Source organism: Taurulus bubalis, assembly GCF_910589615.1.
Source record: "Taurulus bubalis genome assembly, chromosome: 5".
Taxonomy (NCBI): Eukaryota; Metazoa; Chordata; class Actinopteri; order Perciformes; family Cottidae; genus Taurulus; species Taurulus bubalis.
The window spans coordinates 29,232,209-29,254,708 of record NC_136593.1 but is presented as its reverse complement, the minus strand read 5'-3'; the positions used below and the strand labels follow the sequence as shown (position 1 = coordinate 29,254,708).

Here is a 22,500-nt window from a genome sequence, read left to right as displayed (position 1 = left end):
CTATGTTTGCATCAGGGTGATATGAGCAATTGTGCTCTAGGCCTCCTGAGAGTGTGTGTGTGTGTGTGTGCGTGTACGTGTGTGTGTGTGTATTGAATACATCCGTTACTCTCTCCTGCAGAGCCTCCGTGTGTGAGTGTGTACCTGAAGAAGCCCTTGCAGCCCTCGCAGGTCATGGCGTTGAAGTGGAAGCCGGTGGCTTTGTCGCCGCACACGCCGCAGATCCGCGGCACGTTCCTGTCGAACTCGTCCGGGGCCAGAGAGGACGTACTCACGACGGGGGAGTCCATCACTGACACAGAAACACCAGTAAGAGAGAGAATCAGACTAATCAATCAGCTGCTGCTCATACAAACTGATCACTTCAATAACTCAATCAGAAGAAAAGAGAAAAACAGGAAGTCGGCTGCCAGCTTCTAACGTCTGAAGTAAAGTCATAATGGTTCAGGCTTACACTTTACAACATGGAGAGTCATTTAGTGAGAGACGTCTGTCCCCGCTCCACACCTGATCACTTAGTGCTCCAGTCTCTGCTTCTGACCGGCCTCGTGAAGGGAAGAATAGACACGTCACTGCAAGACGAGCATGCTCACAGACAGAGGGACAGACAGGACGACAGACAGACGCTGTCTTGTCACAAAGCCTTCGTGTTCTCTTCTCGGCAAAGTGAAGCGAGGAGCTGGGGGGCCGGGGGAGGGGGGCTGAACACACTCACATCAACAGCCAATGAGGTGAGGGCCCAGCTGAATAATTTAAAATGTTTTGACAAATCACTCCATCATTCATGTCTAATTAAAAACCAGCGCTCCTGCTTCCTGTCTCCAGTAAATGCAACAGCTTTCCTCTTGAGGACTGAGCGTATGAGCCTCAAGCCGTCAGACCAGAGGCTCCGTGGTCGACCCATCAACAGGACACGTCGCCCCGGAGAGAAGAACACAAGATCTGTTCAACTCCTCTGAGCTGCAGGCGTCCCGGCAGCAGGGACTCGGAGCACGTTGATGTGCTGCATCCCAGCTCCACACACAGCCAGGAACCACCGACCGGAACCACCGACCAGAACCACCGACCAGAACCACCGACCGGCTGCACAGGAACAACCGGAGGGCCAGCAGACACCCCCCACCCCACCAGCCGGACCGCCCCCATGAACACCCAAGGCTCCCATACCAGGGCTCATACACACTCTGTCCAATGAGTTCATGACTTTAACCCAAATGTCCATTACAAGCATTTAGTGAAGTCTGGGTGTAAACAGTAAAAAGTGAGTAAATGTAGTATTTAAACTAACAATGAGAATACAAAGCATACAGTAAACCTTAAATGACTCAAATGAATGAGACAATAGTTTGATTAAAAGAATAAACATTTATATAGATGCCTGTATGTATGCCTGCTTATATTCTGAGTCTTTCTTTTAAAAGCATATTCATTATTTCAAACTCAGCGTAAATGAACAACTTTTCCAAACCTTTCCAGGCCTGGAAATAACCATTCATGACTTGTCCAGGTTCTCCAGACCGTAAGAACCCTGCAGGGTATAATCAACATGATGCCTGATTAACGTCATATTGGAACTTATTCCCGTCACTTTGTCACCAAAGGGCAGACGGTGTGACCTCGACTGTCCCGTTGTCCTCTTTAGTTTGAGACCAACTGGTTTCTTCCTGCGCCCTCAGCTCACGCCCATGCAGAGGAGAGCTGCACACGTCAGTCCAAGGTAAAGCGGCTATGAAGCCATCAATCATGTTGCACACACATCAACGCTAACGATACGGTCTCCAGGCTGTTTGCTGCACAATAACACCTGCCAGGCAGACGGCGAGCTGCACATGGGAACAGGTTTTACATTTTAAAGACTCCATGAAGCCGACATGATGGGAGTAACCCTGCCGAGCCGAGACCCAAAGGCTATTTAGAGTTTGTGTGAAAGGAAGCACCACTTTAACACTAACGGGGTTTCTGCAGATGGGGTCTACCAGCGTCAGGGGTCAGGGGTCAGGGGTCAGGGCTGTGTGGGAACGCTCAGCTCCTCTGGAGGGTCAATGGGAACGCGTCTGTCTGTTTTCACACATCGTGGTCAGGTAACACAAGATGCGTTCAGGTGGAAAACGAGTGTTGGTCTGTCACACTTTATCTTTTTCAACATCACTTTCTGGATTCCTGCTGCCGCATCATCATCATCGTCATCATCGTCATCGTCTTCGTCATCGTCATCAACACAGACCCAACAGAACAAGTCTACTCTCTGTTCTCTCTTCACACGCGTCGCTCGCTGTGAACCAGCAGGGGAAACGGACATCTACCTTCCCATCTCCTCGCTGATCAGCCGGTCCTCTGAGGCCGCGTCGGCCCGACAGGCCATTACACTAAATGCACAGCAGCATTGAGAGAGCGCTAAATAATGCACGAGGTTATTAGACCAGATCTGTACTCATTCTGGTCTCTGGCACACAAAGCCACACTGCAGGTTCTGAGCTTGAATGATAAACAAAGTGTGTGCAGCATCAATCAAATCTGTAATCGCAGGAATGATGGGAGATATTACTCATGTCTCATGCGTTACAGTGCAGAAAGCAGAAGGCAGAAACAGTAACACTGGACTCTGATGAGCTTCCGGCAGCTCAGCGGGACATTGGATCAGGTAGCCGGGCTGCTCGGACCGGGACGGGACTCTTTGACCAAGTAGAGAGATGCAGTCCTGTCTTTTGAACCGTGCTGAGCAGCCGCAGCAGCAGCAGCAGCAGCAACAGCAGCAGCAACAGCAGCAGCAGCAGCAGCAGCAGCAGCAGCAGTAGCAGTAGCAGCAGCAACAGCAACAGCAGCAAGCAGCAGTAGTAGTAGTAGCAGCAGCAGCAGCAGCAGCAGCAGCAGTAGCAGCAGCAGTAGTAGCAGCAGCAGCAGCAGCAGCAGTAGCAGCAGTAGCAGCAGCAGTAGTAGCAGCAGTAGCAGCAGCAGCAGCAGTAGTAGCAGTAGCAGCAGCAGTAGTAGCAGTAGCAGCAGCAGCAGTAGTAGCAGTAGCAGTAGCAGTAGTAGCAGTAGCAGCAACAGTAGCAGCAGCAGCAGCAGCAGTAGCAGTAGCAGCAGCAGCAGCAGTAGCAGCAGTAGCAGCAGCAGCAGTAGCAGTAGTAGTAGCAGCAGTAGCAGCAGCAACAGCAGCAGTAGCAGTAGCAGCTCCATGAGCGCACCAAACTACTGAACTACTAACGTCTCAGGTGGGAAACATGTGTTGCTTCCTGCATAAAAAGGAGCAGCGTATTTCTTTGGCAGAAATATAATGTGAAGAACTCACGGAGCATTCAGGTCGGAGACGTTTCTATGCAAGTTTTACGATTCTGTGTTGGTCAGATTTATTATTTTCATATTTTCTGCCAGCTGTTAGGATGTGCCTTCTGTCCAATGCTTTCAAGTCAAACCAACTCGTAAACAAAAGCATGGAACTCACACCGGCTATGGGAGACATTTAGCATGACAGTTATCATGATTGCAATGTTGGGACCTCTATTTACCGTCTATATTTAACTCTAAAGGACATGGACATCACAGTGGAAGTTGCACGTGATCCATGTGAAGCGCAGAACTTCTGAGGGAAGTGAAGGAAGCTCGTCTCAGCCACATGACTAGGAGCAGGAATAAGCTTCCACCGGCTGAGGAGACAAATCTATTGACCATGAACAACCAAAGCACTATGGCCGCCACATTAGTTTATACAAAATTCTTTCAATCCCTGCAGGAGCTTTTATTGAATGTCTGTTGGGAAAGCTCAGCTTCTCTGGAGGGCCAATGGGAACGCGTCTGTCCAATGGGGAACTAAAAAGAAGGGTTTTGTTGGTTTTTATTTAATCCATGATTAATATAGTTTGTATCTATATATTCAAAAAAATGCTCTTTTAATGGATATACTTGCATAACTATGCTATTACATTAGTATATCAGGGTCACATGGCGGGTCACATGGTGGGCGGGTTCTCCCTCCAGTGTGTGTCCATCACACCTCGCTACACAGCGCTGAGGACGATGGTCTACTGGCCTCTGCGTGACCTTCAGCCAGAGAGGAAGAAGTGCTGCCCATGCCAGCGGAGGAGGAAAGGGGGATGCCAGAGAGGGGCGTGGTCAGAGAGGGGCGTGGCCAGAGAGGGGCGGGGCCAACGGGCTGCTGAAGAGATGGAGCAAACGCAGATATGGATGATAACATTGATAGCGCCAGTAGGGGAGGGGTGACCTCTTTGTCTCTTTCTGCATCAGAAGGCATGACCTGGAAATGCATGAGGAGCGATCGCTCGGCCCAGAGAGAAGCCATCGGCACGAACGGCTCGGTTTTGTTCTCTAAAAATACACATCAGACACTTCAATAACTGGCTAAATATAAATACAAGTCTGATCTCTGACAGCTTCTCAGAGGGAGAAGCTATTCATGGAGGAATCGGTTTGTGTCCAATTCATCTCTGTTGGTGATGCTTTACTCCCCTTTCTGAAATGAAGCTAATTTTAGTGTTTCGTGTTGTTACTGTTAGTGTGTGTGTGTGTGTGTGTGTGTGTGTGTGTGTGTGTGTGTGTGTGTGTGTGTGTGTGTGTGAGAGAGAGAGAAAGAGAGTGAGAGCTCACGCACACACTTGTCCTTGGGACAATGAAAACTATGTTGGCAAGGCAACTAAATTGCATGTATGTATAAAGACTAGTATTGTTTTACGTCATCTTAATGCAAGTTGTCCAACCAACAGTGCAAAAGCCAAAGATATGCAATGACAAGGATATGAAACTGAAAGTGAGAAGCTGCAACTAGGAACTGTTGGGTGATTTGACTTTGATTATTCAATACGCAAAATAGTCACCAGAACATTGTTGTTCTTTTAATTGATCTTTTTAGCTCTAAAAGTCTAAAAGTATTGACTATATGAGAATACTTACAGATACAAGCTGAGAGAAGGATTGACCACGGTGCAGAAAATGAAAAGAAGGACAGATGCTGTGCACTGTGGGGATTGGGAGTCAGACACAGCGGCAGTGGTTGATGAGCAAGAGAGGAGGCCCGCTGTAATTATGTGCAGCGCCACAGACTGACTCCAGCGCCACAGACTGACTCCAGCGCCACAGACTGACTCCAGCGCCACAGACTGACTCCAGCGCCACAGACTGACTCCAGCGCCACAGACTGACTCCAGCGCCACAGACTGACTCCAGCGCCACAGACTGACTCCAGCGCCACATCGCTGCAGAATGAAGACAGGACCCTCATTCTGGTGGCTTCGCTGGAGGAGAGACGAGGGAGTTTCCTCTTCTTTTACCCAACAAGTGCGACTTAGCATGCAGTGGAGCACCGACTCATCTTTTCCTCTTTTAGTTATCGCATCACGGCTGAAAGGACACGCGCTTCTCATAACCCAGGGACCGACTTTAGAACTGGTACCTGGTTAGGGTTAGAACTGGTTAGAACTGGTACCTGGTTAGTGTTAGAACTGGTTAGTGTTAGAACTGGTTAGAACTGGTATCTGGTTAGGGTTAGAACTGGTAAGGGTTAGAACTGGTGTCTGTTTAAGGTTAGAACTGGTTCGAACTGGTACCTGGTTAGGGTTAGAACTGGTTAGTGTTAGAACTGGTTAGTGTTAGAACTGGTTAGAACTGGTATCTGGTTAGTGTTAGAACTGGTTAGTGTTAGAACTGGTTAGTGTTAGAACTGGTTAGAACTGGTATCTGGTTAGGGTTAGAACTGGTAAGGGTTAGAACTGGTGTCTGTTTAAGGTTAGAACTGGTTAGGGTTAGAACTGGTTAGAACTGGTACCTGGTTAGGCTTAGAAGTGGTGAGGGTGAGAACTGGTATCCGTTTGGATCTGAACACGTGACCCTGTCGGCAGAGGCCTTCATGCAAAGTCATTCATTCTAAAGACTAATGGTCTAAAAAAATGGTCTCAAGAAAATCATTAATAACTTGAACTACATAACACATCCAGTTATTAAATATTTACTGTTGAACAGCTGGCTGATTCCTTCAACTCTGGTGGAGTTGAAGGAATATTCCACCAAGGTTTGCATAATTTGACACCACATTTAAATCAGTGTAAATTGTTTGCACCATCTGCATCCCAGTGCCCCAAACGACAGCGTCTAACTGGCTGCCTACTAATTAGTGACATCAGACGTCAATCAGAGGAAGTAAGTCTCGACTGCAGATGGCGTGAAGCGGAGGGAGCGAGAGCAGAGACACGTTCAGCTAATATGAGGGACGGTCACACTTCATGCCGATGATGTTGCACAATGAGCGTCGTCTTTAGAATATGCCAATTCATGAATCTATGAATCGCTGCTGCAGTTTGAGCTGTTATGAGATATTAAGGCAGGAATAAGTGCCAAGGTGGACCGTGGCAGGAATCCAACACCGCCCATCAAGGAGATCTTTTTCCTCCTGTTCTAGTCGCCATTTCGTTTCAAGCGGCCCCTCTATCCAAGTGAGCGATTATCAAGCGGGAGAGTGGCCCTTGGGTCTGTTCTTCAGGTGCCCTGCTACTTACAGAGAAGACATAAGTGAGACCTCAGCTGTAAAAGAGGATTTGGACCGCAGCCCAGATGTTAGATTAACTTTCATCAAAGTCAATATTAAGTGATTATAAAACCCACCCTCAACCAACGCCCACCGCCTAACAAAACTAATGAAGTGGTGCCATTAGTGGCTGGGCGTGGAGATGTGACTGAGGACAGAGATACAGCACAGTGGCTGGAGGGGAGGATGCAGACAGAGGGATCCTTTAACTGCACGCAGACGTGCAGAAGAGAAATGGGAAAGCGAGAAATAAAAAACCTCTGGCATCATGTCCCAAGAATGTCAGCAATGAGTTTACAGACCACATCCCAACACATCAGAGTCAGAATCACATCCAGACCCATAACGGCGCTGGAGGAAAGAGAGGCCTCGCTGTGGAACGCCTGGGCGGGAGAAGGAGGTCCCGTCTGACAAGCCAATGAGACTCTTCCTCTGCATCACATGACGCAATCCCACAAACGGTTCTGAAATTGTTCCATGCTGCCAAAAGTCTCTCTTAAAGGAAAAGAGAAGGGGGGAGAGAGAGAGAACACAAGGCGATGTGTTTTACTGCATACCTCTGGCTGGGTCACTACGAGTCCAGAAGAGACATAAAACAAATCAGATCTAAAGTGACCCGGCTACAATGGAAAAAAACATGGCCATGTGATTCCAACCTATAAGTACAGCTAAGCCCCAGATAATGGCAGAGTGGTGAAAAACTGAAAGGAGGAGCACGGTGGGGGCCGAAGACAAATTAATTACCGTCCAGAAGAAAACATGATCGTGATGCGCCTGCAGGAGGCTTGTAGTTTAGGACTTCAGAAAAGAACAATGCACGAGGAGAACAGATAGGGGCGAAGAGAACAATGGCCACAAAGAGACAATGTGGACCGAACAACAACAGAGGAGACAAACTGAGTCTGTAATGCAGCTAAACAACTGGCTGAGCAGACTAGTCCAGTCCTGTCCCTCCTCCCTCCCTCAGCCTCTACCTCACGCTCTTTCCTACGATCACAGGGAGCGGGTTGCAGCCGCCGGAACGGCACATGACAAGGTGACCTGTGGCCCACACGGGACGGGCTAAACTGTAGTGGAAAGGGGTGGGGGGTCACATGTCCGACCCGATGGTCTCAGCCCCAACCCCCCCCCAGTGCTGGCCTGCAAGGAGAGAGAGAGGCAGTGACGGCAGCCTGCTGCCCCTTATGCTGGGCCCCTTGCTGGACTCTGGAGAGGGGAAAGAGACGAGGCAGGGAGAGGCCCACTCAAAACACACACACACACACACACACACACACACACACACACACACACACACACACACACACACACACACACACACACACACACACACACACACACACCCCAAAAGTCCTGTTTATGTCTCTGTCGAGTCTGACAGAGAATGCACATTGTGAGGCCGACTGGACCGACCTGTCCAGCTCGGTCCAGTCGGCCTCACAATGTGCATTCTCTGTCAGACTGTGGGTCAAATGCAATTCAGCCCACATGTCAACGTTATATAACCTCCAGAAAATGTTGTCTCTCTTTTTGGGAACACGTAACACAGGACAGAATGTTGTGCTGTTAGCATTCTAGATTTTGGCCAAATATCTTATTTCTGACTATATTTACAAGCAGGAAGAAGAAGAAGAAAAACACACACAACTAAAATGTCCTCCATAATCCAGTGATGCACTGCAATGAATTAGAAAACAGATCTGAACACACTTGCACTGCCCTTTGTAGCAGACAGTGATATACGTGTTGCCTTCCTGGAAGATGTGCTTGTTTCTGCATGACCTGCTCTCCATATACGACATATATTACCCGTGTGATGCGTTTGGCCTAGAAACCATTAACCACAGGTAATGAAGGAGCAGAAGACATTAGGGGGACTCGACCCTGGGTGCACATGTGTGGTGCAGGTACATGTGAGGGTCTTTACAGTGGAGTACAGCAGCCTTCTTTCTATAGGTTACATGTGAGAGGAAGCAACCAATTACTGGAGTCAGTAAAGGGGGGTGGGACGGGTACAGGAGTCAGTAAAGGGGGGTGGGACGGGTACAGGAGTCAGCAAAGGGGGGTGGGACGGGTACAGGAGTCAGTAAAGGGGGGTGGGACGGGTACAGGAGTCAGTAAAGGGGGGTGGGACGGGTACAGGACTCAGTAAAGGGGGGTGGGACGGGTACAGGAGTCAGTAAAGGGGGGTGGGACGGGTACAGGAGTCAGTAAAGGGGGGTGGGACGGGTACAGGACTCAGTAAAGGGGGGTGGGACGGGTACAGGACTCAGTAAAGGGGGGTGGGACGGGTACAGGAGTCAGTAAAGGGGGGTGGGACGGGTACAGGACTCAGTAAAGGGGGGTGGGACGGGCCCAGCCATGACGGGCCGCACCCCCCCCAGCACCGCCCCAGGAGCAGCCTGCTGCCGTCACATCAACACAGACGCACACAGTCTCCTGGTATCGGCTCACAACACGAGCGCTGAGCTCCACTCACAAACTCTTTGGAAATTGGTTGAATCCGTTTGGGTTGAGCCTCCGGTTCTTTCCCAAATAATGAGTGAAATTCCACAAATTCGGGAACATGTGTGAACGTTAATGTCAAGAGCGCGGACATGAAAACAACATCCTACCTGCTCCTTCCAACCGTTTCACCAGCAGAAAGGAATACGGGTGAGAATTAGCACAAAGGTCACGGGGGAAATGGTTTTGTTTGTTCCACTTTAGAGTCGCTCTGACGGGACGAGCAGAGAGACGTTTACATTCAAGACAAAGCCTGCATGTAATTAATGATGTCATTATCAGCCAGGGGCTCAGTTCTCCATGACGACAAGACGAATGTATAATACCAAGTACCGCGCGCGTGCGCGTGTGTGTGTGTTGAAATAATGGTATAATGTGGAAAGAAAAACAACCCAACACGTAAATGGATTGTCATGACAAATTCCCTTTTCAGTCGGTCAAATTTGATTCAAAAATAAATTAATTTAAAAAACATTCAGTCCTATAAATTCGCTCTTTGGCTCAAGACCCACTATACAAGCAACACTTTTGAAGTTCTGACATTTCTAATTAATTCTTCAAAATACTGATGTTACGGTGTTATTAATGCATCATTGATAACAATTCATGCACTACTCACTCCTCTATTATTACGACATGTTATGCACTTCATTTTATACTTAATTTAATATCTATTGCACTCAATTGCGTCGCGTTGTCGTTGTTGTTGATTGTCTATGTTATGCATTCCTCGTTTGTGTAAACATTCCTGGTAAATAAACGTTACTGGTTCTGATTCAGATAGAGTAGTGAGAATATACAATATTATATATTATAATATATTTCAAAGTATAATAGGCGTTACGTCACAAGACTGCAATAATCCAACGGGAATGTGCAACAACAACGCGTCACTTCAAAGCAACAGGAGGACATGATCACAGAGAATAAGGTAACACAGGTACAGCAGCTCACCTGAGGCCGGAGCATGCCCTGGAGCTACAGGCGGGACTGAAACCTTTCCTCCTGGAGCTACAGGCGGGACTGAAACCTTTCCTCCCTTCACCCCGAGTTGTTAATCCTGTTCAATACAAAGCAGAAAGGCATGTCGCAAGTCACCGAGTGGGCCTCTACTCTCTACCTGACCTGCGGTCGCTCCGTGACTTTCCACACACACACACACACACACACACACACACACACACACACACACACACACACACACACACACACACACACACACACACACACACACACACACACACACACACACACACACACACACACAGCAGCGAGGGCGTGCGTAAACACGGCGGCACAACGACGCACTTTGACTGAGCCGCCGCGCTCCCCGCGCGGGTTGCCTTACAGTAACCCAAGTTGTTCGCCTTCAGCATTCCTCTCCCGTGCACGCGCGTTTCATACCTCAGCGCAACTTTTCAGCCAAACGCGTCCGCGCCAACATGGAGCGCGTCCCCTCCATGTTGGCGCGGACGCGTTTGTCTCGAGGACCAAACCCACAGACATGTGAGGAGACTCGGGAGAGAAAACGTCAAACTCGTCCGCCCTTCCAGGCTAACGTTAGCGCGGCTAGCTCTGCTGCTTTTACCCGAAAACGCGATGCCAAGTTCCGCCAGCTTTACTCACCGAGCTGCGGCCGCTTCCGACGGGGAGGAAACAATGGCAGCTGGGTTTCCACTGACGGGGGAGACGTCCGCACTTACACGAAGAAAAGTCAATCACACCTACGGCAGTCCGCAGAGAAATACCCCTCCTTCTTCTCAGGACCCAAATAGATGGCCATTACTTTGTTTTACGCACCGCCCCCTCTTCTGGACCTCTCCTCTCCGGGAAAAGAGGGGTTTCCTCCCGGGAGCCAATCAGAGGAGGGCTCGGAGTGCGTCCCGCGCTGTGGTTGGTGGCCTCCCGCTGCCCGTCACGGCGAGACCCGCCCCTCAAACAGGGGTGTGTCACGACGTCAGAGGTAACGGAGAGGTAAACAACTTTGACCGCGTGAGCTTTTAAAAGCGACGTAGTGATTTCCCTCTGATCCACGGACCCCCGCAGCGCGTGGGGTCACCGCGCCGCCGGGAGGCGCGCAGCGGGCGGCAGGGGGTGGAGACCCGCCCGCTGATGTCGTGTTTCTGCCTCTCGCTCCCGGAGAGTCTTTGTTTTGCTGCTGCAGGCGTTTGAGCCCCGCGCGTGACGCGTTAAAGACACAACATCACCTCTCCGCCGAGACCACGCAGTGGGGAATATGAAGTGCTCTCTACCTGGTGTCCACGCGCCCGGGGATGCGCGGTGCTGCGTGGCGCTGCGTTATTTCTTTGACATTCTGCTAATGCGTGCAGTGAGGCGTGCGTGTCGGAGAGGTGTGTCCACTCTGCAGTGCGCTGGTAGGCTGAGGAGACGCGATGCGTGGCGCCCTGCGCGTGCATGCCGAAGCAAACGATGGAGGGGGAGGAGCTAAAAATAGAGGATGGAACATCACATGGACACACACTGCGTTTCACCAGACACATAGGCTGGCTGTGTGTGTGTGTGTGTGTGTGTGTGTGTGTGTGTGTGTGTGTGTGTGTGTGTGTGTGTGTGTGTGTGTGTGTGTGTGTGTGTGTGTGTGCGCGCGCGCGTGTGTGCGTGTGGGGCCAGCACAGGGTTCTTCTGGGTGAAGGTCAGGGGTGTGTCTGTTATGTAAACACGGTAAAGGCGACAGATAAGAAGAGAGAGGAAGGAGAGAAGAAAGAGAGAGGAGGCCTCATCCGGTTCCATGTTCCTCTGGTTGTTACTGGCAGCCTCAACACAAGTGCAGATGCTAAAGGGAACAGAAACACCTCGGCTTTGCAAACTGCAAAAAAAAATCACTTCTTAAAACCCATTTTTATAGAATTGCTTGTAAGTGATGTCATCATTTTAAGATCTTTTATGATCTATGATGTAGTTCTTTTGTTCCCTGGTTTGGTTTGTATATTTCATTTATTTGTTTGTTTATTTTCTACTCCATTTGCTCTTTGGTATGCTTTTTTTGTTTTAATTATAAAAATTAAAAAAAATATATATTTTTATATATATTTTTTAAAATATATAATCCTTTATTAATATCACAGTGGGGAAATTATTCTCTGCATTTTACCATCCATAGTAATGAAGGAGCAGTGAGCTGCTGTGAAGCTCTGGAGGTTCAGTGTCTTATCAACTGAGACATGAAGCTATGAGAACAGGATGAACCTTCTGGTTTCAGGACGACCTCTATTGATAACTCATTGTGTAAAGGTGCTATATAAATAACGTTATTATTATTGTATCTTACAGCAGTGCATATTAGTTCTAAGGTTTTAACAGCTTTAACATTAATTTAGAAAGATCTCTTTGTGCTGTTTTTAAATTATCTTTATTTAACACCAGATTATCACAATAACCAAAACGATGTAAAGTGGAACTGTAGTTCATAGCACCGTTCCCTCGGTTGTGTGTCGTTCTCTCACACGCCTGCATGGATCCCTGCATTGAAGCAGCCAGTCAGCTCCTGTGTGCTGAACACTTTATACATCTCCTTGCCTCCAAAAGGACAGACATGTTCATTGCTTAAGTATTATAGTCCACTCCTTGGACAGTTGTCCGTGTTGTACTCTGTGTTCCATGTCAACAAGTACACTTAGTTGTTTACAGTTGTGAGTCTCAGCCTCAGCAATGGCACCCTGTGTCCTCCGGCCTGAGACATGTGTCATAAGCTTGTTGAGTGATGGTTGATGTACAGTACCTGGTAATAAAGTGTGTGGGTGTGATGCTGACGGAGAGTTGATCCTTGTCCTGCAGCTTGGGCGCTTTCCAAGTGTGGCACCAGCTCCGGATCAAGCCGCTCTGCTAACGGGGATTTATTTGGCTCCACATCGCCGTGTCTGACGCGTCTCCTCGGCCAGAGCTCTGGTGTCCTCGCATGCTCCAGCCCTCCATAAGCTGGCTCGCTGTTTGGAGATCAGGAATCAGAAACTCTTGACCCACTAAAACTACAGGAATGAGTATTTGTGGCAGTGGACATGAAGACCGTGTTCAGTTCTATCGTGTAAAGACTCACAGTTGAACACACGTGCACGCCCCAGCAGGGATGTGAATGCAGATTTAGAGGAGATGCATTTATTGTGGACTAACTGGAGTGGAACAACGGTCTATAAGGTTGCTATTCCCTTCACAATAACATGAATTAAAACTTTGACGATTAAGACAAACATTTCTAGAAGACTATCCAGAGTGCAGGTGTGAGTATTTATGAGAATAATAGTAAGAACAAGTCATGTCACTGAACACAGATTGTTTGTCAGGGTACAAAACTATAATGTTGCACCAAAGCAACGAGCACAAATCAGATTTTACAAAGCTTTTAAATCAGAGAATCGCTGACGTACACATGTGCACACATACAGTAGAGACAGTAGAGCCTCATCAGGTACAGGAACATGCAACAGAAGCTGTGACAATACATTACACATTGAAATGTGAGCAACAAGAGGAGGAAGCATGCATTTTTCAGACTATGTTTTCTTTCTTTTCTTTCCTCTTCTTTTCTTTCTTCTTACTGGTCACTCCCCTGCACGCTTCATACTTAAACACTCGTGCCACTTAACATGCACTTTAACACACACTTACATTGACGTTATCTGTTTGTCTGAGCACTTTATCTTATACTTGATTAATATCATTGCACTGTTGTTGTCGTTGATTGTTGTTTGTCTCGTCTAACGTCTCATGTCTAATGTATGCACCTTCCGCCTAGAACAATTCCTCGTTTGTGTAAACATTCCTGGCAAATAAACGGTTTCTGATCCTGATCTGATGTTTCAGTGCAGCGCAGCATGATGTGACCATGGAACAGAGGATATCCGGCCTGAGGGACGACCACCCTGGAGCTGTCATCATGGGAAGCCTGGGGCTGCCGGTCACACACACATCCTACCGTCTAGTGAGCAGAGAGCGCAAACACCAACCGTCATCACCTTCACAGCACAGTCACATGACATGAAGAGCTTGTTCATGTGAGGATGCTGTTGATAACAGCACGGCCTTCAGATTCTCTTCATCCTCAGGGAAACATGTGAGGGTCAGCGTGAGCGACAGAGTCCTGCTGCTGAAGGCAGAAGAAGGTGGGCGCTTCCTCCCACCATGACGGCGCTGCAGACAGAGAAAGCCACATCACAGCCATCGCTCTGAGAGTGACACACAACCATCAGTCATAGCTGCTGGCTGAGTTTTTATGAAAATAGCCTGATTGTTGAAACATCATATTAGTTATGTGTAAAATGTAGAGCCATCTGTAAAGTAAGGAATATCTTGATGTGATTTGATTTCTTCTGAAATCTCCTCCTAACCTGGTTCAGCACTTGTTTCAGTGCAACACAACCCACATCAGTCTGCAACGAGGCATACAGGTGAGCCTCTCACAAGGTGCCAGGACAGCCAGGTGAAGGATGCAGCAAAGACAAGCAGGAAAGCCCTCCATCAATATGCCTTCAATCAATACAGTCAGACTAGTGTAGCTCCTCCAGCTGCGTGATGTTGACATGCAAACTCAGCTCGGCTCCGTAGATCCTCCCGACCAATAGATCTGCTCCATTGAGAGTGTGTGTAGAGTGTGTGTAGAGTGTGTGTAGAGTGTGTGTAGAGTGTGTGCAGGGTGTGTGCAGAGTGTGTGTCGCTGCATACAGACATAAAGCTTTCCAGCAGGTGATGCAAGCAGCATAGTTTCTCACAGGCGATGAACGGCCGACCCTGCAGGACATTAACCACAGGAGACACTGAGGAGGAACACACTCACCCTGAGCCACACACACACACACACACACACACACACACACACAGCCTCCCACCTTCTGGGAACCAGTACCAGAGCTTCACTTCCAGAGGCAACATCCGGACAGCGTTGTCCTCAATGCCCTCCCACAATATCATATATATATGTATATATATATATATATATATATATATATATATATATATTGTTTTATTGCTGAAGCCGGTTCAGATATCTAATATTCAGACCTTCTACATGTAGTTTAGTAAAACCATAAAATTCACAAATTATTGAAATGAAGTACCTGAAAACTGGACTATACAAGGTTTAGTAGCATACAACAATCAGTTGTGTCAATCAAATAATCAGTCAAGTAATGCCGCGTATCATAACATGCTTATCTTTTCACAGCATTAATAATAAACCAATATAAATGATTAATAAAAACAAGATATGAGAGTTTCCCTACTGTTCTAACTATGATGAAGGGAACAACACACACACACACACACACACACACACACACACACACACACACACACACACACACACACACATAGAAGTTGTTTTAATGTGTGACTTGGAGTTTAGTATAGTAGCAAATATTGAGCACTGTTGGAATTCCTCTGTTCTTCTTCAAATATTGACTTGTATTCCGGAACAGGAACATCTGAAACCTCATACCATTTTCCTCCAGAGGCTGCCAGGATCTGCAAAATGGAGATCTGACTACACAAGAGGATTATCTATTGAAGCCCCTCTAGTTCCCTCTTTTGGGAGAATGAGGGACAACATGGCCGCTGGTCGTCCATTACACTGCTGTACACATGGGGCCCTGCAGCACAACAACACTGTGCAAATCATAGTCCTGCATTTTTATTAAAATTGCACGGGGGAAGTCATGTATGAGATGCTGCTATGCAACTGGTTGAGTTAGTTACACGCATCACACCAAAGAAGAGACTTTATGGTTTCATCAGCAATACAAGAACGCACAACGATGTTATGATATTAAATATACACACTTAAAACATTAGGCCTATTTTCCAACACAGACCAAATGATGAGGGCACAGTTGCAAACAGATTAAGGCTTGGAAAACATGTCGTGTCTAGTTAATAACTAGCTGCTTTGGCCCACCTTAATATTCATATATTTGGCATAGTTTGAGTCAGATGTGCTACTGTACTCACTTCATCAATTCATTCAATCCTTTCTTCTTCATTACTTTACTAATGTTTGCAATCAGTTACGTGTGGTTACAGTTGATTGTTGCTTCCAAGAATAATAACTAACCAACTCACACAAAAAAAAGACATATCCTACATATAGTTAAACCGTTAGACCTTTATTTTGAAAACAGAGCTTTTATTTTGACGAGAAGAAATCGGCTAAGGACTAGCCAGCTAGCAGCGCGAAAACGATATTGAAAGTAATTGACGTAATTGACGTGACCCTCAACTCTTCAGTTCATCCAGGGCTCGGCTCGGCCCACGTGGTCCTCCGGCTGCTCCTGTGCATGGACGCGTGTGCTTCAGGAAGCTAGCTTCTCTCTGCGCACGCAGCAAGCAGCGAGCTAACGTTAGCGTAGCATGCAATAGATGACTAGCGATGCTGGAGAACGCAAGGTGGCCGGCACCTGGGTTTGAGTTGGACCCGGTTATACCCACTGGTAGCGTGCCGCTTGATGAGACGAGCAAAGCGGAGACTTAATGTTCCTCAACATCTACTAAATAAGTCCCGAAAGGCGCTCCGCTTTAAGTGCAGTACTGCGGCTCTTCATGACATCCTTGGTCCCATGGTGTAATGGTTAGCACTCTGGACTTTGAATCCAGCGATCCGAGTTCAAATCTCGGTGGGACCTCGTCCTTTTAGTCTATCCGGTCAAAAGAGGATGACAATAATGCACGGTAGAGATTTCATTAACTTCCTTAGGGATTCACAACAGACGTAAACAGCTAATATATTAATCAGCAAAGAAGTAAAATATCTTATTGCTTATATATTTTCCATGAACCTCCACTGACTGACCCTTAAATCACCAGGACATCTTTTCTAAAATACACTTGCCACTTTTATAATACGTTCTTGGCCAATAAATGATTCTGATGAATCCTTTCAATGATGAAGCATACACTTGCATTTGTGTGCATTTTTTATTACTTACGTTTCCTGTCAAATATACAATATAAGATACACCATTCTTCTCAGAGGCATACAATATATTACTTTGTACAAAAAAAAATCTAATAATTGTGCTAAAGTCATCTAAACATTGTATCAGCTTTATAGAAAAACACACAAATACCAACAACAAAACATGTATTGATAAAAAAAACAAAAAAAAAAACGTTTGAAATATTTGACGTCTTTGGCTTAAAATTAAACTTCATGTCATGGAGATTGGTTGGTTAAATATGGACATAAACATGTTCAACTACTAGCTGTAATGTTGTAAACATTCAGGTCCTGTTCACGCTCTTTTAAATACTGTGTAATTATTAGTAACTTCATATTAAGTTAACTCATCAATCTGTCTGTGTTTTATATTTTAGGCAGCTTTAGCATAATATGCTACTATATCTTTGGCTATATTTTAATAGTGTAGTTGCATGATGAACAACATGTTGATGATGTAAACAATATGTCTGTAACCACCAGTTCAAAATGTACCCAACGTTCTCATCATATCATCAAAATACACAATCTCTTATATTTATTTTTTTCCTTTTTCTTTGTGACATTTTAAAAGGAGCAACGTTGCATTTATGTCACTTCAAACCATAAAAGACGACTCATGTGGAAGACTTCTGACCCTATTCCTTTAGTTTTCAACATTGATTTATGGAAACCTTTATACAAAACAACAGTGTTGTACATGGATCCTGACTTCTGCAGCTTGTGAAGTTTGTCGTACATTTTGTGAACTATTTGAAACAGAAATACAAATAAAAAAGCAACAACTAAATAAAAAAACAACACACAAAACCACAACTCTTATTTAAGTCTTATTTGGCGAAGGTTACAAAGTCCGTCTTTGGCTTATCAAACTACTCCAGCCGAGCACATAGAGCTTCATCACACGCATGTTCCCACCTCAGTGCCAGCAGGCTAGAGGGTCTCAGGGTGTAGCTGTGGCCCCAGCAGGCCAGAGGGTCTCAGGGTGTTGCTGTGGCCCCAGCAGGCCAGAGGGTCTCATGGTGTAGCTGTGGCCCCAGCAGGCCAGAGGGTCTCATGGTGTAGCTGTGGCCCCAGCAGGCCAGAGGGTCTCAGGGTGTAGCTGTGGCCCCAGCAGGCCAGAGGGTCTCAGGGTGTAGCTGTGGCCCCAGCAGGCCAGAGGGTCTCACCGGCGTAGCTGTGGCCCCAGCATGACTTTGTTGATGAAGTTGACGATGGCCACGGCCGGCTGCTCCGGATCCATTTCTGCAAACAGGTGGCACACGTTCTCTGTGGAGCTGCCGGTCCGCCTCGCCACGAAGCCAAACATCCTGCAAAGAGGTCACAACACAGGAGGGTGAACCACGTTTTTTTTTTTAAAGAAACCCAGTTTTGTCTCAAGAGGTCGGAGCAACACGTCTGATTGTGACTAACCGCCATGCAAAGTCGCACATTGAAGTGAAGCAAGCACTTACTTGCTTGACGTGCTATCAGAATTAGTCCACCTGAAGCACCGGCACACACAGAGACACAGAGACAGCAGTTAGTCAACACATGAGCAGCAACATGGAGACGGTTTCATGGAGACGCGACTATTGCAGACACTCACAGAGATCTCTATACTATATGTATACATATATATATATATATATATATATTTATAAGCCAATACAGGAAGTATTGCAGCAGCAAGCACACATGTGTTACTGCCTTTACTCAAGATAATCGGCAGTAACACGAACAAGCATATGCCGTCCTTAATAAAGCATGCTGTCGGTGTGATCACCTCTGGTCTTGTGGGTTGAGACTGCTGAAGGTCACACTGTTGATTGGGTAGTGTCTCCTGAAAAATAGCCTGTGGACACACAACCAATGCATGACTCCGTCTCTAACGTTAAGTATCCTCTCTGACGATGACGAAAAGAAGTCAGACGGACCTTCTCTTGCTGTCCGTCAGCGTGATGCCCTGAGAGGACACTTTGAAGTGGACCACCGTGGCCACGGGCCGGGGGCTCAGGGCCAGAGCACACTTCGTGGCCTTGGAGATGGCCTCGGGGCCCGTCAAGGACTCGGTCTCCAGGGAGTTCAGGTAGAGCACGTTGCAAGCTTGTTCATGGGAGAGATGGGGACATATGGATCATCATGAACATGGTCCTCATAGCTTGGTGCCAAGAACACATGAGCAGTCTCTGCTGGTCAATCTAAGAACTGCATCTATTCACTACCTGCTCCCTGCTTCAGGAGGTCGGCCGCCGTGCTGGTGTGTGTCGTACTCTGCATCTCATGAAGCTCCCCGACCAGGTCTGAAACATCACGTCTTCAGTTACATCACAGTATGGAGACATGGTGCAGGACCCAGGCTGCAGCTGCTGTAACAGCTTCCTGTTGGTTGTGCTCTCGATAACTACGTCTTATTTGAGAAGTGATCAAATGATTTTACCTTTTTCTGGGACGCGGAGGGCGCATGGCAGAGATATGGGAGTGATGGAATGCTGGTACACCAGCGCAGATAAACTCCCTGAGACGAAGACAACGACACAATAAAGATCAGAGCGTCTTCCTCCAGGTGGACAGGTGATAACCATCAGTTCACAGGTGATAACCATCAGGTGTACAGGTGATAACCATCAGGTGTACAGGTGATAACCATCAGGTTCACAGGTGATAACCATCAGGTCTACAGGTGATAACCATCAGGTTCACAGGTGATAACCATCAGGTCTACAGGTGATAACCATCAGGTTCACAGGTGATAACCATCAGGTTCACAGGTGATAACCATCAGGTCTACAGGTGATAACCATCAGGTTCACAGGTGATAACCATCAGGTTCACAGGTGATAACCATCAGTTCACAGGTGATAACCATCAGGTTCACAGGTGATAACCATCAGTTCACAGGTGATAACCATCAGGTTCACAGGTGATAACCATCAGGTTCACAGGTGATAACCATCAGGTGTACAGGTGATAACCATCAGGTTCACAGGTGATAACCATCAGGTTCACAGGTGATAACCATCAGGTTCACAGGTGATAACCATCAGGTTCACAGGTGATAACCATCAGTTCACAGGTGATAACCATCAGTTCACAGGTGATAACTATCAGGTTCACAGGTGATAACCATCAGGTGTACAGGTGATAAACATCAGGTTCACAGGTGATAACCATCAGTTCACAGGTGATAACCATCAGGTTCACAGGTGATAACCATCAGGTGTACAGGTGATAACCATCAGTTCACAGGTGATAACCATCAGGTTCACAGGTGATAACCATCAGGTGTACAGGTGATAACCATCAGTTCACAGGTGATAACCATCAGGTTCACAGGTGATAACCATCAGGTTCACAGGTGACAACCATCAGGTGTACAGGTGATAACCATCAGGTTCACAGGTGATAACCATCAGGTTCACAGGTGATAACCATCAGGTGTACAGGTGATAACCATCAGGTTCACAGGTGATAACCATCAGGTGTACAGGTGATAACCATCAGGTTCACAGGTGATAACCATCAGGTTCACAGGTGATAACCATCAGGTGCTCTGCGTCCTCCATCCAATGTATTGCACACTATTCACCAAAGTAGGACTCGTTCTGACAGCCCTTGATCTTCACTCCCCGAGGTCCGGTCTCGATGAGGAAGTGTCTCACCAGCTGCTCCAGAGGATCCCCTAGGAGACGAGGAGAGAGGAGAGAGGAGAGAGGGGTGAGGAGAGAGGGGTGAGGGGTGAGGAGAGAGGAGAGAGGAGAGGGAGAGAGGGGTGAGGAGAGAGGGGTGAGGGGTGAGGAGAGAGGAGAGAGGAGAGAGGGGAGAGAGGGAAAAGATGAGAGAGGAGAGAGGAGAGGAGAGAGAGAGGAGAGAGGAGAGAGGAGAGCGGAGAGAGGAGAGAGGAGAGAGGAGAGAGGAAAGAGGAGAGAGGAGAGAGGGGAGAGAGGGAAAAGATGAGAGAGGAGAGAGGAGAGGAGAGAGAGAGGAGAGAGGAGAGAGGGAAAAGAGGAGAGAGGAGAGAGGAGAGAGGAGAGAGGAGAGAGGGGAGAGAGGAGAGAGAGGTGAGAGGAGTGAGGGGTGAGGAGAGAGGAGAGAGGAGTGAGGGGAGAGAGGAGAGAGGAGAGAGAGGGAAAAGAGGAGAGAGGAGAGGAGAGAGAGAGGAGAGAGGAGAGAGGAGAGAGGAGTGAGGGGTGAGGAGAGAGGAGAGAGGTGAGAGAGGGAAAAGAGGAGAGAGGAGAGAGAGAGGAGAGAGGAGAGAGGAGAACGGGGAGAGAGGAGAGAGGAGTGAGGGGTGAGGAGAGAGGAGAGATGAGAGAGGAGTGAGGGGAGAGAGGAGAGAGGAGAGAGGGGAGAGGAGAGAGGAGTGAGGAGAGAGGAGAGAGAGAGAGGAGAAAAAATGAAGAAAATGTGAAGCTAATAATGAAGCAATGTTGTGTTGAAGAGTCCAGTTCCCGATGTGACCGTGAGCCAACGCAGCAGCATCACGGTACCTTTGCTGCCGCTGACGTTGGCGTTAGCAGGAGGCGTGGCCACCTTCAGGGCCAGACCGTAGGCTCCCTGGAAGGAGTTACTGTCTCTGATGAGGAAGCTTCCTGGTCCCTTGTCCTTCAAAACAGCGATGGCTGCGGTAAAGACACACAGAGTGACATCAGAGATGCAAAGAATGGGAGCATACGGTGTCTCAGGTCACTGTGCTGTTTCTAGTTCGGTGTGCTACGTCTCCCTTTACTGTACGGCTTGATCAATGAAGATCAAACCAGACCGGTGTCGATGAATACAAACATTGCACCGTCCTCACCTTGGTCCCTGGAGATGCCGGGCTTGTACCAGTACTTTGAGCTGTCCTGGACAAACTTAGCGTTGACCCTGACGTCGGCCTCCTCCCTGCAGCTGTGCTGGGACGACCCCCGCCTCTGCTCCCCCGCGGGCGGGGAGAAGGTCACGTGGTGCATGGGGGACGGAGCCGAGGACGCCCGGAGGACGGCGCTGTGTCCGTTGAGGTATCCTGGCGTGGAGGAGAGACGCTTCTTCTCCGGCAGCGGGGGCTGGACGGCGGGGATGGTGACGGCCGTGTAGCCGGAGTACGGCACATGAGGGACGTTCAGTAACGGGTAGTAATAGGACGCCAACGGGAAGGTCGGGGTCTGGTACCCGTCGGGCACAGGCGATGGGGGCTTTGTGTCGGATGAGCCGTCTCTTTCCGGAGTCAGTCTTTGTCCTGGGCCGTCTGTCGCTGACGGAGAAGACTGGAGGTCCTGGGAGCCCACAGGAGAGTTTGGGGAAGTGGTGGAAGGGCTAGAACCCAGACTAGCAGAGGGGTTCATCATGGATGAGCTGTCAGACGGGATGTCGCTCGGAAGAGCAGAGCCATTCAGCTGCACCTGGACCGGAGGGATGGTGACTGTGGCGTAGCTGGAGGTTTGCGATTGGTTCGATCCCTCTGCACCTCCTGTGATCTTGGCGGCTCCTTCACAGCTCAAACTCTGCTCACTGGACGTCTGAGAGGAGTCCACGGACATGTGGGAGCTCTGGGTTTGTGTTTCTG

The 22,500-nt window shown here is 48.0% G+C and overlaps 2 protein-coding genes across 2 annotated transcripts in view; both read right to left on the bottom strand.

Moving 5' to 3' along the window:
- The window catches only part of LOC306736573 (vitamin D3 receptor B), a gene marked incomplete at both ends in the record, with an annotated part of 8,318 nt that extends 8,028 nt beyond the window's left edge, over positions 1-290 (bottom strand). The window contains one exon of the mRNA XM_079218220.1: positions 145-290. Within this exon, the coding sequence (XP_079074346.1) occupies positions 145-290 (146 nt within the window). The remainder of the gene's footprint in view (positions 1-144) is intronic.
- A 16,710-nt stretch (positions 291-17,000) lies between these two features.
- The window catches only part of LOC306736567 (tensin-2-like), a 29,963-nt gene continuing 24,463 nt past the window's right edge, over positions 17,001-22,500 (bottom strand). The window contains 9 exon segments of the mRNA XM_079218213.1: positions 17,001-18,286; positions 18,431-18,460; positions 18,742-18,810; positions 18,893-19,061; positions 19,181-19,258; positions 19,396-19,473; positions 20,545-20,637; positions 21,446-21,577; positions 21,754-22,500. The exon segment at positions 21,754-22,500 is cut by the window's right edge and continues 80 nt beyond it. Of these exon segments, the coding sequence (XP_079074339.1) occupies positions 18,142-18,286; positions 18,431-18,460; positions 18,742-18,810; positions 18,893-19,061; positions 19,181-19,258; positions 19,396-19,473; positions 20,545-20,637; positions 21,446-21,577; positions 21,754-22,500 (1,541 nt within the window). The 3' untranslated portion in view covers positions 17,001-18,141.